The sequence below is a fragment of the Bos javanicus genome, chromosome 1, assembly GCF_032452875.1.
Source record: "Bos javanicus breed banteng chromosome 1, ARS-OSU_banteng_1.0, whole genome shotgun sequence".
NCBI classification, from domain to species: Eukaryota; Metazoa; Chordata; class Mammalia; order Artiodactyla; family Bovidae; genus Bos; species Bos javanicus.
This window is the reverse complement of record NC_083868.1, coordinates 45,512,192-45,528,428: the sequence shown is the minus strand read 5'-3', so window position 1 is coordinate 45,528,428 and position 16,237 is coordinate 45,512,192. Positions and strand designations below refer to the sequence as shown.

General features: G+C 39.3%; 1 protein-coding gene across 50 annotated transcripts in view; it reads left to right on the top strand.

Moving 5' to 3' along the window:
- The window catches only part of ABI3BP (ABI family member 3 binding protein), a 293,260-nt gene that overhangs the window by 262,206 nt on the left and 14,817 nt on the right, over positions 1–16,237 (top strand). For all 50 annotated transcript variants that reach the window (XM_061426547.1, XM_061426450.1, XM_061426423.1 and 47 more), the window contains one exon: positions 94–202. In XM_061426547.1, the coding sequence (XP_061282531.1) occupies positions 94–202 (109 nt within the window). The remainder of the gene's footprint in view (positions 1–93; positions 203–16,237) is intronic.

Sequence of the window (16,237 nt, the reverse complement as noted above, 5' to 3'; positions counted from 1 at the left end):
TTTATGAGAGTGACATTTTAGGCTGTTAGCTTCAAGAACATTCAGTTTGCCAAAGCATAAAGACAAGTGTCTGTTGGCCTTCTTGCTTTTCAGAATATGAAGTTATATCCAGAGAAAATGGGTCATTCAGTGGGAAGAACAAGTCCATTCAAACAACAAATCAAACCTTCTCCACAGTAGAAAACCTAAAACCAGACACAAGGTAAGCCACCAGTGCTATTACAGGTGAATTCTGAGAGTGTAAAAATCATAACAAAGGAGTGAAATGACATCATCCTTCTCCATCCGAAGGGAGGGTCTAGTTTGCCTTTCATTCTTTGGCTTTCTGTACACAGCACTAGAGACTCCTAGAGTCATGGTTTGCAAATATGCAACTGACTGGTGGGGATACAGGAACTGACAAGTCGGTCTTGTAAGTTAACATTAGAGCTGGGGACACTGAGAGGTAGAAGGCCATTAATATCAAATATTGATATCAAATACCAAAGCTTAGCAGAGGAAAAGTCTACAGACCAGAGAAAACTGGAGTGTGGATGGTATAAACTAGATTTGAAGCACAGAAAGTTGGCTGGTGTGCTGGAAGAGGAGGGGAGGGAAACAAAAGCCACATGACAAATGCAGGTAAACATTTGTAAGAGTTAATGCTTAAAATAGTTACAGACTAGACACAGCATTCCTTTGCTTTGGGATCTTTTTATTATAGACAATGAGAATAGATTTTGTTTAAATGGACATATATTAATTGTTCAATAATAACTTTTCTTGGCATCCCTTATTACACATTGATACCAGGTTGTTTATCTTGCTGTATAGTTTTGTGATTCCTTTTTAAATCTAAAATATGTAATAATTTATCAATTTATTTTATTGATGCAAGAAAAATAAGAGCCTTAGACATTTCTAAAAATGTAGTAGGGAAGGGGGTTTTGGTCTTGTGTTTGTTTTACACGGCTAAATCATTAAATGTATTACTCAAGCCAACTCTCAAATGGATATAGCCAAGTACTGCCACTCTGTGGGAAATCAATTTCTTCCCTCAAACTCCAAAACACCATTTGATAAATTGTCCCTGCTTTCTGTATAAAACAACAACAAAAAAGAAATCCTGACATCTTAAGTTATAGTGCACCAGGCAAATACAGATCAATTTTCCAGATTGAGGAGTTTTTCAAGAAAGAATATTTCATAACCTGATGAAGATCCTCTATGTTGAAAAAGATCAGCGAAGGTGAAACCTGGAACTTCAGCATCAGAGATTTTCTGTGTGTGTCATATTTTATTTCTCGTATCTCTCATCGTCATCTGACTGAATTGAACTGGGTGTTAGTGTGACACCACAAGAGCCTGTTTGGCTCTGACAGCAGGGAGACTCCTGATCTTTTCAGGGGAAAAGGAAGCATCTAATTCATTAGAGATGCTCTGCTGTATATAAACCATAGTCCTATACTGCAAGAGTAACATCTTTCCACAAGTGTGGGGTTTTTTCCCTTAAAATTGTCTGTTTTGATTCATAATATGGAAAATTTTGCAAATGTTAATTTTCTTAAAGAGATTCAGTTCAGTTCAGTTCAGTCGCTCAGTCGTGTCCGACTCTTTGTGACCCCACGAATCGCAGCACGCCAGGCCTCCCTGTCCATCACCAACTCCCGGAGTTCACTCAGACTCACGTCCATCGAGTCAGTGATGCCATCCAGCCATCTCATCCTCTGTCGTCCCCTTCTCCTCCTGCCCCCAATCCCTCCCAGCATCAGAGTCTTTTCCAATGAGTCAACTCTTCGCATGAGGTGGCCAAAGTACTGGAGTTTTAGCTTCAGCATCATTCCCTCCAAAGAAATCCCAGGGCTGATCTCCTTCAGAATGGACTAGTTGGATCTCCTTGCAATCCAAGGGACTCTCAAGAGTCTTCTCCAACACCACAGTTCAAAAGCATAGATTCTTCAGCGCTCAGCCTTCTTTACAGTCCAACTCTCACATCCATACATGACCACAGGAAAAACCATAGCCTTGACTAGACGGACCTTTGTTGGCAAAGTAATGTCTCTGCTTTTGAATATGCTATCTAGGTTGGTCATAACTTTCCTTCCAAGGAGTAAGCGTCTTTTAATTTCATGGTTGCAGTCACCATCTGTAGTGATTTTGGAGCCCCAAAAATAAAGTCTGACACTGTTTCCACTGTTTCCCCATCTATTTCCCATGAAGTGATGGGACCGGATGCCATGATCTTTGTTTTCTGAATGTTGAGCTTTAAGACAACTTTTTCACTCTCCACTTTCACTTTCATCAAGAGGCTTTTTAGTTCCTTTTCACTTTCTGCCATAAGGGTGGTGTCATCTGTGTTGGCCAAAATTAGCATGTATCTCAGTAAAAGCCCATTTGATGAATTTGGTTCTGCTTCCTTAGCCAGATTAACAGGGAGAAGGCCTATTTTTACCATAATGCATTTTAAGGAAACAGTAAAAGGTCATTTAATTTGGACTTTTTAATAGGTGGACTTGGGCTTACAGAACTTGCTTTTTATTCCACTTTAAAAAAGTGAGCCACGTAGCACACAGAAGGTGCACTGAAGGGCATCCAGTTTCTAAGTGTTCATTGTGTTCTGTTTCTGAATCAGGCTGTTCTCGGGTTTCACAGTGTACCTATTAGCTCATGATCAGAGGTAGAACACAGTTATGCCAGGGACATTTGAAACATAACTTGTTTGTAAAAGGTTTGCGTCTGCATTCAGCTGACATTTACCTGGTGCCAGTGACGTGGTCAGCCCTGTGCTTGGTATTGTGCCTACAAACAGGAGTAAACATCCGGCCTGTCTTTGAGGAGCTCCAGGCTAATGGGGCAGAACGCTAGTGACTGATTATTGTACACAGAGTGGTGAGAGTTCAGGTAGAAGTCTGCACAGTGGGAGCCCAAGGGTGGCATGTCACATAGTCTGGGGAATCAAAGGAAAGACAAAACTTCCTGGAGAAGGTGACACTTAGGTTGAGGGGTGATGAGTAGGCAGGAGCCAGTCAGGCGACTGTGGTAAGAGAAAGGAAGGTCAGAGAGAATAGTGCGCGTGTCAGCACAGTGGCGGAAATGGTGTGGTTGTGCATGGTGAAAAACAGGCTGTTTTCACCAGTGTGAGGGACAAAAAGTGGAGAGAAGCGGAAGCAAAGAGAAGCAGAAGCCAAGTTAGGGAGGGCCTTCCATGCCAGATCTTGGCTCAGATGGTAAAGAATCTGCCTGGAATGTGGGAGACCCAGGTTCAATCCCTGGATCTGGAAGATCCCCTGTAGAAGAGAATGGCAACCCACTCCAGTATTCTTGCCTGGAGAATTCTGTGGACAGAGGAGCCTGGCAGGCTACAGTCCATGGGATCGCAAAGAGTTGCACATGACTGAGTGACTTAACACCTTCACTTTTCTATGCCAGATCAGGGAATGTGGTCGAGTGATGGGGAGACCTTGAAGCATGGTAACTGGGGAGTGACTTGCTCTGACTTTCATTTTAGCTTGCATTCTGACTTTTCTTTACTTAGAATAATCAATTTTGATACTAAAGCTACTTGTAACGAGTAGTTGGTAGAACACATCTAACTGAAAATAACTTTTCGTTAAGTTCTTGCGTGAGTACCATTGTGGCATCTGATCGAATTGGTCAAATGGGGACATAACAGGAAAGTGCCTTAGGGCTGAACTGAATTACACTCTGGAATCACAGGACCTGTCAAGTCATGAGGTTCATGTCCAGTTTCCAGTTACAACTGTTGTAGGACTCATGCTACTTGTTGGCGTTTGCCTTAGACTCAGATACAACCACTCACCTTTTTCCCACTGTTGTCGTGTGTACCTTGGTTGTCTCTCCTGTCCACCATCAATATGCCTTCTAAGGAGGACCCCTGTGACCTCCATGCACACAACTTAGGTAAAATACTAGTCCTCAAAGTTAGTACTGATAGTGAGGCTACAGCAGGCATAATAAAATTGCAAGTTCCCCAATTTGGACTTGTTGGCTCTTTTGTTACAAACTGTTTTCACACTGTCTTACATTGTAAAGACAAGGTTCCTTACCACTGTATCTTCTCTGCCCCAATCATGACCCAAGATTAATGCAAATAAGAGACACCCTGTAAAATAAAGAGGAAGTATGTACAGGATGCAGTTAGCAGGTGGTTTTTATTAGCTATAAAGAATGACTGTAATCACACTTCATCCCTTGTGGAAAATTTTGAGTCAAAATGTACAGTAAATTCCCCACATAGGCCAACTCTGAATGATAGCTGTTAAAACTCCTCCATGAGCTTCTGGAATTCCCTATTTGAAAAGCTGAAAGATAATACCTTCTGAAGGAATATCTATAGCTTTGTTCCTATTCTAGGAGACATATGTAAAGAATTGATTTTTAGTCACCTTTTCCATCATTTGTCCTGACTAGAAAACAGGAGCTCTAAAAACAGGTCATAATTACCAGCTAATTGTTAAACAGTGACATGGGTGGGATAAAGGTTGGTGTAGAACATTTAACCTGCGTAATCAAGGCAGAGAAAAGAGATCTACAAAGCCTTTGAGGTTAAAAATTCTAAAAGTTCACACACTCTTTTAGAACCAAAAAGATAGTCAACGATGCTACCTTCTCCTGCCTGTTTTTAATGATGTAGCCAGGTTATTATTTACTCTGGAGAAGCTTGAAAAATAACCCACAGTAAGAGACTTCAATCTTGGCATTAAAAATAAAGTGGAATACAGGTAGCAATGTCTTGTAAACTGTAAATCTGATAGGACAAAGCAGGCATGTGGAATGGCCATTACGACTGTATCCATCAGCAGCGATCCCGCCACTGGTAGAGTTCAGCGGCTCACCCGGCTTGAGGTGTCTCTGTCTCTAGAGCGCAGAGCTGCTCGGCTGCCCTGGGGAACCAGCTGCAGTTCCCAAGGCAGCACAGTGAGGACAGGCCCAGCCTTGCTGATGGCTGCTCGCAGCTGGGCTGACAGATGTACACAGGACAGAGGGGCTGCTTGGGGGGAGCCAGAAATGTTTAAGTCAAATGACGGGATCTGTTACCAGAGATGAACAGCTGGAGCACAACTCCAGCTCTTTCTCTGGAGGATCCCCTTCTCTCACCCTCCATCCCTAAAATACAAAGACAATGTAGAGATGTTAGTGTCCACTGAAACAGTACCCAACTGGCCCACTCTCCAAAATTTATTTTCCCCTTATTTTTTTCCCCATGAAACTTCATTGTGTGCCTCTTGTTGAACTAAAAGAAAGTATTAAGAAGAGTCCTCCTGTCTGTAGCCAACTACTTTGTTTGCAAAGACCACTATGATTATGTTTAGTTCCATGAACAGAAGAAATGATGAAGTATGTAACTTAAAAAATAAGTGTTGCACCACTGCTTAAAGGGACCAGAACTGTGGGCTAATTGACCTTAAAGTCTCTCCCAGATCTAAAATAACATAGTCTTAATGCTATCTGAAACCATCACAGAATAAAAGGGAAATCTGGAACTGAAAATAAAACCAAAACCTTGGTCTGTCTTACAGTGAGTAGGTTTGTCCTGATAAACCATTTTTGCTTTGAATCTATGTCTGTGGTCTGCAATTTCTTTTCAGACAGTTATTTTCAGCACACATTTTGGTAATCCATTGATGGGCCAGTTCTTCCTGATGAACTAGTTGGGGAATGTGGATTTACACACAATCACTCTCCACTTACAGAGCCCTCGTATCTCAGTCTTCTCTTCGTATAAGCCCATGTCTCTCCCTGCTTGGCTAAGAAACTGAAGAATTCTGTGTGTGTGCCAGACATACATGTGGTCCAGCAATTTCCTATGGAAAATGCACTCTGTCTGGTAATTAAGATAAATCAAGTTTACTTAACTGGCTCAAGCACTTCTACTGTCGTCTGTGGCTTGGGAGGATCCTGGAGAATAGCTCTTCCTCCAAGATTAAAACCTACCAAAGTTTCCTGTAGCTGACAGCAAAGATAGTTTGGGGCTGTTGTTTGTGTTATATGACTTAAATCTTGGCATTAAAAATAAACTGGAATAGAGGCCGCAACTTCTTGTAAACTGTAAATCTGATAGAACAAAGCAGGCGTGTGGAATGGCCATTATGACCTTATTCATCAGGTTTTTGGGAAATTCTAGTCTCTGCAGTATGTATTAACTTTTCAGTATCTCTTCTCATCAGCTTTATAGAAAGGAATAAAATAAGCTGCCAGAGTATCAGGCTTTTTTTTTTTTTTTTTTTTTAGTTTTTCTGTAGGTCTGAGCAGCAGAAGAATAATTGCTTCCTCATTAAAGAAATTGAGTTGATTGCTCAGGTTTGCAACAGCAAAGAGCATGGAACTCCACTAGTCTATAAAGAGAGCAATTCTTCTTTTCACATCACTGTATTATTTTTATTATTTTGCACTTCAAATTCCATAGTATCTAGGGAGGGGGTGCAAGATACTCTTAGCAACACTTCAGTATTAGAGAGCAACCCAGATCTGAAATGTGTGTCCCCCTACAGAAATGCAAGATCAAAGAAATGTCCTTAAAGACCTACTGGGCAGCTGGTTAATGACCCCTGATACCTGCTCCACTCTCTTCTGTCAGATTTAGGCTTATTTCATCCTCGCAGTATCCCCGCAGCTCTGCCCTTTGTTTCTGAGCTGTATTCCCAGGCAGCAGAGTGCCTGTACCTGGCAGGTATCCAGAAATCCTTTCCCCAGTCCTGCAGTCCTTGAAGAACTGGTGGGTTTGATCACCCTTTCCCCATTCCATTGCCCTTACTCTTTTTTTCTAACCCCCCTCTTTCCTGTCTTTCCCTCTGACTGAAACCCAACCTGAATGGGGCCCAGATATTTCAAAATGACACTAGGGGTCAAATCAGCTAACAAAACATTTCAAACCAGCAAAGAGCTACCGGGTGGCCTTTCTAAATAAAAAGTGGTTGCTTGAGGTTTAAAAGCTTTTGTTAAGTTTACCAAATAGTGAAAATTATAATTCAGCACAGTTATGGGTAAAAATAGGGGGAAATCATTATAGAGAGGAGCAAAGGAAGAGAAGGCAGGGAGATGACAGAAAGATGTGTCTGCCCTAACCTGACCTGGAGGTTAGCCTCAGGCTAGATCCCAAAGGGTGGAGCTTCCTCATTTCTGACAGTTTTGCCTGTAAACCACAGATGCCTCTCTTATCACCTTTACAAACACAAGTTTGTGGACATAGTTCTGCCTTGAGAGTTCTATGGTAGGGTTTCTCAAATTCCCCAAGAGTAGAAGCACCTTTAAAAAAAATTCTTTAGGGATATAAATATAATATTAAAGAATAGTTATAATGACTTACTATGTGCATGGTACCTTAAATTTACATGCATCATTTCATGTAAGCCTCTTAAGAAACTCACAGATACTTTTATACACTTGCTGCTGCTGCTGCTAAGTTGCTTCAGTCGTGTCCGACTCTGTGAGACCCCATAGAAGGCAGCCCACCAGGCTCCCCCGTCCCTGGGATTCTCCAGGCAAGAACACTGGAGTGGGTTGCCATTTCCTTCTCCAATGCATGAAAGTGAAAAGTGAAAGTGAAGTCGCTCAGTCGAGTCCAACTCTTAGCGACCCCATGGACTGTAGCCCACCAGGCTCCTCCGTCCATAGCATTTTCCAGGCAAAGTTATAATTACTGTATTTAATAGTATCCTCGCAAATTCCATGATGCTCATTTTTATATATGAGGCTCAGAGAGTTTAAGTTACTTACCTTAAGGTTACACATTAATGCAGCTGTGAGCCCAAGTCCTTCTGGCCCCTGAACTCATGACATTCACCACAGCGCCATGCTGCCTCCTGATGGGCAACTGGGAAGATGGTTTTTGTTTGAATCCATAACTGTCTGGGAAAAATCGGACATGGCTTCTGCCAGGGGTGTTATTCATTTGGCTTGCCTTCCATGAGGCCCAAAAGCTTGACTGCAGCTGTCACCTAGACTGTACTCCACTTAGATACTCATTCTGATGAAGCAGGTCTTAGAAACACCTTTTCAAATTTAATTTTCATTTTTGTCAGAAGCAGATGTACTTGGTTTTAAAACTCAAATACTACAAAGCAGTTCATTCCTATTCCTAAATTCTATTTGCCAGAAGCAACTATTTTCAATAATTTTGTTCATTTTTCAACTTTTTTAAGGTATTATAATTGATAAAATTTTGAGATATTTAAAGTATACAACATGATGATTTGATATATATATACATTATGAAAGGATTCCCCTGAATTAGTTAATATATCTATTACCTAATATATTTACTATTTTTTGTAACTGGTAAAAACATTTAAATTATAATCTTTTGGCAAACAAATTATACAATACAGTATTTCAACTATCATTGTATTTTTGATCCTCAGATCCTATTCATCTTACAACTAGTTTGAACCCCTTTTACCAATATCTATTTCCCCAGACTCTGCAGTCACTTTTCTACTCTATTTCTATAAATCTGACATTTTTCTTAAAGATCCACATATAAGTGATACCATGCATGACTTGTCTTTCTCACATGACTTATTTCACGTAGCATAATGCCCTCCAGGTTCATTCATGTTGTTGCAAATGACAGGATTTACTTATTTTTAAAGGCTGAATGATAGTCCACTGTGTGTGTGTATGTGTGTGTATACACATACGTACATACAGGTCACCCTTGAACAATATGACTTTGAACTGCGAAGGTCCACTTATACATGGATTTTTTCCAACAAATACAGTACTTGTATTTTCACTTTACAAACCTTCGAAGTTTGTTTGATTAGAGATCACAGTATGTGGAACCAAAAGAATCAGGGTTTGAGTCCTGATTCTATGCAAACTGTTTTAGTTTCTGCCCTTGGGTGAATCATTTATCAATCCCTTCATTTTTGAGGCAGAGATACTAATAACTCAGATTTTTACCTGACTGGGGGCTTGGCACCTGTAATCCCCCACACTGTTCAAGGGTTAGCTGTGTGTATCTCACAATTTCTTTATCCATTCTTCTATCAATGGACACTTATTTCTGCACCTTGACTAGAATGAATAATGCTACTGTTAACATGGGAGTACAGATATATGTTTAAGATAATGATTTCATTTCCTGGGATATACACTCAGTGGTGAGACTACTGGATCATTCAGTTCAGTTTAGTTCAGTCTCTCAGTCGTGTCCAGCTCTTTGTGACCCCATGGACTGCAGCACACCAGGCTTCCCTGTCTATCACCAACTCCCGGAGCCTACTCAAACTCATGTTCATCATGTCAGTGATGCCATACAACCATCTCATCCTCTGTCATCCCCTTCTCCTCCTGCCTTCAATCTTTCCCAGCAATAGGGTCATTTCCAATCAGTCAGTTCTTCACATCAGATGGCCAAAGTATTGGAGTTTCAGCTTCAGCATCAGTCCTTCCAATGAATATTCAGAACTGATTTCCTTTAGGATGGACTGGTTGGATTCCTTGTAGTCCAAGGGACTCAAGAATCTTCTCCAACACCACACTTCAAAAGCATCAATTCTTCAGCACTAAGCTTTCTTTATAGTCCAACTCTCATGTCCATACATGACTATTGGAAAAACCATAGCTTTGACTGGATGGACCTTTGTTGGCAAAGTAATGCTTCTGCTTTTTAATATGCTGTCTAGGTTGGTCAGAGTTTTTCTTTCAAGGAGCAAGCATCTTTTAATTGCATGGCTGCAGTCACTATCTGCAGTGATTTTGAAGTCCAAAAAAAAAAAAAGTCTGTCACTGTTTCCATTGTTTCCCCATCTGTTTGCCATGAAGTGATGGGACTGGATGCCATCATTTTCATTTTTTGAATGTTGAGTTTTAAGCCAACTTTTTCACTCTCCTCTTTCACTTTCATCAAGAGGCTCTTTAGTATTTCTTTGCTTTCTACTATAAGGGTGGTATCATCTGTGTATGTGAGGTTATTGATATTTCTCCTAACAATCTTGATTCCAGCTTGTGCTTCATCCAGCCCAGCATTTTTCATGATGTACTCTGTATATAAATTAAATAAGCAAGGTGACAATATACAGCCTTGACATACTCCTTTCCCAATTTGGAACCAGTCTGTTGTTCCATGTCCAGTTCTAACTGTTGCTTCTTGACCTGCATACAGATTTCTCAGGAGGCAGGTAAGGTGGTCTGGTATTCTCATCGCTTGAAGAATTTTCTACAGTTTGTTGTGATCTACAGAGTCAAAGGCTTTTGCATAATCAATAAAGCAGAAGTAGATGTTTTTCTGGAACTCTTTTACTTTTTCAATGATCCAACGGATGTTGGCAATTTGATCTCTGGTTCCTCTGCCTTTTCTAAATCCAGCTTGAACATCTGGAAGTTCTCGGTTCACGTACTGTTGAAGCCTGGCACAGAAAATTTTGAGCGTTACTTTGCTATCATGTGAGATGAGTGCAATTGTGTGGTAGTTTGAACATTCTTTGGCATTGCCTTTCTTTGGGACTGGAATGAAAACTCACCTTTTCCAGTCCTGTAGCCACTGCTGAGTCTTCCAAATTTGCTGGCATATTGAGTGCAGCACTTTTAACACCATCATTTTTAGGATTTGAAAAAGCTCAACTGAAATTCTATCATCTCCACTAGTTTTGTTCGTAGCGATGCTTCCTAAGGCCCACTTGACTTCATATTCCAGGATGTCTGGCTCTAGGTGAGTGGTTATCTGAGTCATGAAGATCTTTTTTTGTATACTTCTTCTGTGTATTCTTGCCACCTCTTCTTGATATCTTCTGCTTCTGTTAGGTCCATACCATTTCTGTCCTTTACTGAGCCCATCTTTGCACGAAATGTTCCCTTGGTATCTCTGATTTTCTTGAAGAGATCTCTAGTCTTTTCCATTCTATTGTTTTCCTCTATTTCTTTGCACTGATCACTGAGGAAGGCTTTCTTATCTCTCTTTGCTATTCTTTGGAACTCTGCATTCAAATGGGTATATCTTTCCTTTTCTCCTTTGCCTTCTGCTTCTCTTCACAGCTATTGGTAAGGCCTCTTCAGACAAACATTTTGTCTTTTTTAACTTCTTTTTCTTGGGGATGGTCCTGATCACTGCCTCCTGTACAATGTCACGAACCTCTCTCCATAGTTCTCCAGGCACTCTGTCTATCAGATCTAATCCCTTGAATCTATCTCACTTCCATTGTATAATTGTAAGTGATTTATGTCATACCTGAATGGTCTAGCAGTTTTCCCTACTTTCTTCAATTTAAGTCTGAATTTTGCAATAAGGAGTTCGTGATCTGAGCCACAGTCAGTTCCGATCTTGTTTTTGCTGACCATATGGAACTTCTCCATCTTTGGCTGCAAAGAATAGAATCAATCATATGGTACTTCTATTTTTCATTTCTGTACCACTTTTCATTCCCACCAGTAGTGCACAAGGATACCCTTTACTCCATATCCTCACCAGGTTTTGCTATCTCTTGTCTTTTAGATAATAGACATCCTAACAGGTGTGAGGTAACATCTCACTGGGGTTTTGATGTGCATTTCTCTGATGATTAGTGATGTCTTTAGCATTCTTTCATGTGCCTATTGGCTATGTGTATCTCTTCTTTTGAAAGGGGTCTTTTCAGGTCCTTTGCACATTTTTCCCTTGGGTCATTGACTTTTTTGCTGTTGAGTTGTGTGAGTTTCTTATGTATTTTGGATATTAACCACTTATCAGATGTATGATTTGCATGTATTTTCTTCCATTCCATAGGTTGCCTTTTCATTTGTTGATGGTTCCCTTTGCTGTACAGATTTTCAGTTTGATGTAGTCTCACTTGTTTATTTTTGCTTTTGTTGCTTTTGATTTTGGTGTCAGATCCAAAAATTATTACCAAGACTAATATAAAGGAGCTTGTTGTTGCTCTCAATCACCTAGTTGACTGACTGTTTGCAACCCATGGACAGCAGAACGCCAGGCCTCCCTGTCCTTCACCATCTCCCAAAGTTTGCCCAAGTTCATGTCCATTGCATTGGTGATGCCATCCAGCCATCTCATCCTCTGATGCCCTCTTATCCTTCTGCCTTCAATCTTTCCCAGCATCAGGGACTTTTCCAATGAGTCGTGGGTACACATCAGATGACTAAAATACTAGAGCTTCAGCTTCAGCATCAGTCCTTCCAGTGAATATTCAGGATTGATCTCCCTTAAGATTGGCTGGTTTGATCTCCTTGATGTCCAAGGGTCTTTCGGGAGTCTTCTCCAGCACCACAGTTCGAAGGCATCAATTCTTTGGTGTTCTGCCTTCGTTATGGTCCAGCTCTCACAACCGTAAGTGACCACTGGGAAGACCATAGCCTTGACTATATGGACCTTTGTCGGCAGAGTAATGTCTCTGCTTTTCAACACTGTCTAGGTTTGTCATCACTTTCCTGCCAAGAAGCAATTGTCTTCTGATTTCATGGCTGCAGTCACCATCTACAGTGATTTTTGAGCCCAAGAAGAGGAAATCTGTCACTGCTTCCACCTTTTCCCCTTCTATTTGCCATGCAGTAATGGGGCCAGATGCCATGATCTTAGATTTTTAATATTTAGTCTTGAGTCAACTCTTTTACCCTCCTCCTTCACCCTCATTGAGGCGCTTTAGTTCTTCTTCACTTTCTGCCATTAGAATGGTATCATCTGCATACCTGAGGTTGTTGTTTCTCCCGCCTATCGTGATTCCAACTTGTACAACTTGTAACTCATCCAGCCTGGCATTTCTCACAATGTGCTCAGCATATAGGTTAAACAAAAAGGGTGACAGCAGACAGCTGTGTCATACTCCTTTGTCGATCTTGAACCAATCAGTTGTTCCATACAGGGTTCTAACTGTTGCTTCTTGGCCTGCAAACAGGTTTCTCAGGAGAGAGGTAAGATGGTCTGGTACTCCCATCTCACTAAGAGCTTTCCACAGTTTGTCATGATCCACATGGTCAAAGCTTTAGCCTAGTTGAAGAAACAGAGATAGATGTTTTTTTCTGAAATGTCCTTGCCTTCTCTATAATCCAGCAAATGTTGGCAATTTGATCTCTAGTTCTTCTTTTTCTATAACCAGCTTGGACATCTGGAAGTTTTTGGTTTGCATAATGCTGAAGCCTAGCATGCAAGATTTTAAGCATGGCCTTACCAGCATGGGAGATGAGTGCAACTGTCTGATGGTTAGTACATTCTTTGGTACTACCCTTCTTGGGAACTGGGATGAGAATTAAACTTTTCCAGTCCTGTGGCCACTGCTGGGTCTTTCAGATTCTCTTACGTAATGAATGCAAAACCTTGATGCCATCCTCCTTTAGGGATTTGAATAGTTTTGAGGAGTTTTATGATTTCAGATTTTGTGTTCAAGTCTTTAAACCATTTTGAGCTGACTTTTATGTATGATATAAAATAAGGGATTGTGGAATATCTTTCATTTTATTGGTATCTTCTTTGATATCTTTCATCAGTGTCTTTAAGTTTTCAGTGTACAGATCTTTTATCTCCTTAAATTATTCCTAAATATTTTATTATATTTGAGGCTAAATTGTTTGTAAATTGTTTCCTTAATTTCTCTCTCTGATAAATTTTGGTATACAGACAATCCAACAGATTTCTATATATTAATACAGGATCCTAAACTTTACCAAATGTATTAGTTCTAGCAGCTTTTTGGTTGAGTGTTTAGGGTTTTCTACATATAATATCATGTCATCATCTGCAAATGGAAAAAAATTTACTTCTTCCTTTCCAGTTTGGGTGTTTTTTATTTCCTTCTCTTGACTGATTGCTCTAGCCAGGACTTCCAGTGCTATGTTGAATAAAAGTGGTGAGAATAGGGATTCTTGTCTTGTTTCTGAGATAGGAAAAGCTTTCAGCATTTCATCATTAAGTATGATGTTAGCTGTGGGCTTATCATACAAGCCTTTATTATCTTGAGGCATGTTCCCTGTATACCAAGTTTGTTGAGAGTTTTTATCAAGAAAGAATGTTGAATTTTTTCAAATGCTTTTTCTGCATCTATTTAGGTCATATAAATCATATAGTTTTTTTATCCCTCTTTTTGTTAATATGGTATATCACATTGATTTGTGAATGTTGAACCATCTTTGCATTCTTGGAATGAATCCCACTAGATCATGTTTATGATGATTCTAATGTATTGATGAACTTGGGTTTGCTAATATTTTGTTGAGGATTTTTGCATCTATATTTCATCAAGAATATTGGATTATAATTTTCTTTTCTTGTAGTGTCCTTGTCTGGCAGGGTAATGCTGACCTCATAAAATGAATTTGGGAGTTTCCCTCTCCCCTTCAATTTATTGGAAAAGTTTGAGAAAGACTGGTGTTAATTATTGAATCCACCAGTAAAAACATCTGGTCCTGGGCTCTTGTTTCTTGGGAAGTTTTTGGTTACTGACTCAATCTCCTTCCTAGTAATTAGTCTACTCAAATGATCTGTTCTTTCATGCTTTAGTCTTGATAGGTTTTATGTTTCTAAGAATTTATATATTTCCTCTAGATTATTCAATTTGTTGGCGTATAATTGTTCATAATTGTCCACTGATCTCCCCAAATCCCTTGTATTTCTGTAGCACCAGTTTTAATGTCCGGAGAAGGCAATGCCAACCCACTCCAGTACTCTTGCCGGGAAAATCCCATGGACGGAGGAGCCTGGTGGGCTGCCGTCTACGGGGTTGCACAGAGTCAGACACGACTGAAGCGACTTAGCAGCAGCAGCAGTTTTAACATCTCCTCTTTTATTTCTGATTTCCTGATTTTACTTGAGCTCTCCCTTTTTTCCGTTATCCTAGCTAAAGATTTGTCAGTTTTGTGTATCTTTTTGAAAAGCCAGCTCTTAGTTTACTGATCTTTTGTATTGTTTTTCTGGTCCCTATTTCTTTTACTTCTGCTCTGCTCTTTGTTATCTCCTTCCTTCTACTAACTTTGGGCTTAGCTTGTTCTTTTTCTTGTTCCTTGAGGTGTAAAGTTAGGTTGTTTATTTGATATCTTTTTTTTCTTAATATAGGTATTTGTTAAATTTATTTACTATAAATTTCTCTCATAGAATTGCTTTTGAGGTATTGCATAAATTTTGTTATGTTGTCTTTCCATTTTCCTTTGGCTCAAGATATATTTTGATTGCTCTCGATTTTTTTTTCTTTGACTCATTGGTTTTTCATTCATATGTTTGTTATTTAATCTCCATATATCTGTGAATTTTCCAACTCCTTCTTTTAAATTGAATTCTATTTTCTTACCATTCTGGTTAGAAAATATACTGTATATGATACTAATTTTCTTAAATTTATTAATACTTGTCTTGCATCCTAACATGTGACCTATCTTGAAGTATTAAAGAGTTTGGTCCATTTACATTTACAGTAATTATTGTTAGATATGGACGTACAATTACTATTTTGTTTTGTAATTCTTTTTTTCCTTTCTTCATCTCTCCTTCTCTTCCTTTGTGATCTGATGACTTTCTGTAGTGCTATGCTGTGATTCTGTTCTTTTTGTGTGTATATGTATTACTGGTTATTACTTTGTAGTTACCATTACTTATTACTTATGTAGTTGCCAGATTTACATAAAATATCATAAGTCTATTTTACATAAAGTCTATTTAAGTTAATGACAACTTCAAACACACACTAGCTCTGTTTTTTATACTCTTCCCTCCACGTTTTGTTTTTATGTCATAATTTACATTTTTACACTGTATATCCATTAGTTAATTATTGCAATTATAGTTATTGTAGTATTTTTGTTTGTTTTTTAACTCTCACATTAGAGTTATAAGTGATTTACTCTCCACAGTTTTAACATTAGAGTACTCTAAATGTAATTGCATATTTACTTTTACCATTGAGTTTTATACTTTTATGTTTCCCTGTTACTAATTAGCATCCTTCCATTTCTATTTGAAGAACTCTCTTTAACATTGTTGTAAGGCTGATGTAGTGGTGATGAACTGTTTTGGCCTTTATTTGTCTGGGAAACTCTATTTTCTCTTTAATTCTGAAGACCAACTTCGCTGATTTTTTTTTAATTCAGCACTTTTGACTGTATCATGCTGCTCCCTTCTGGCCTGAAAGTTTTTGCTGAAAAATCTGCTGATATTGTTATGGGAACTCCATTGTACATAACAAGTTGCTTTTCCCCTGCTGCTGTTAAGATTCTTTCCTTATTTTTAACTTTTGAAAATTTAATCATCATTAATGCAGGTCTATTAATGTTGATATGGAGCTCTTTGGATTCCATTGGAACTCTCTAGCTTTCCTGGGTC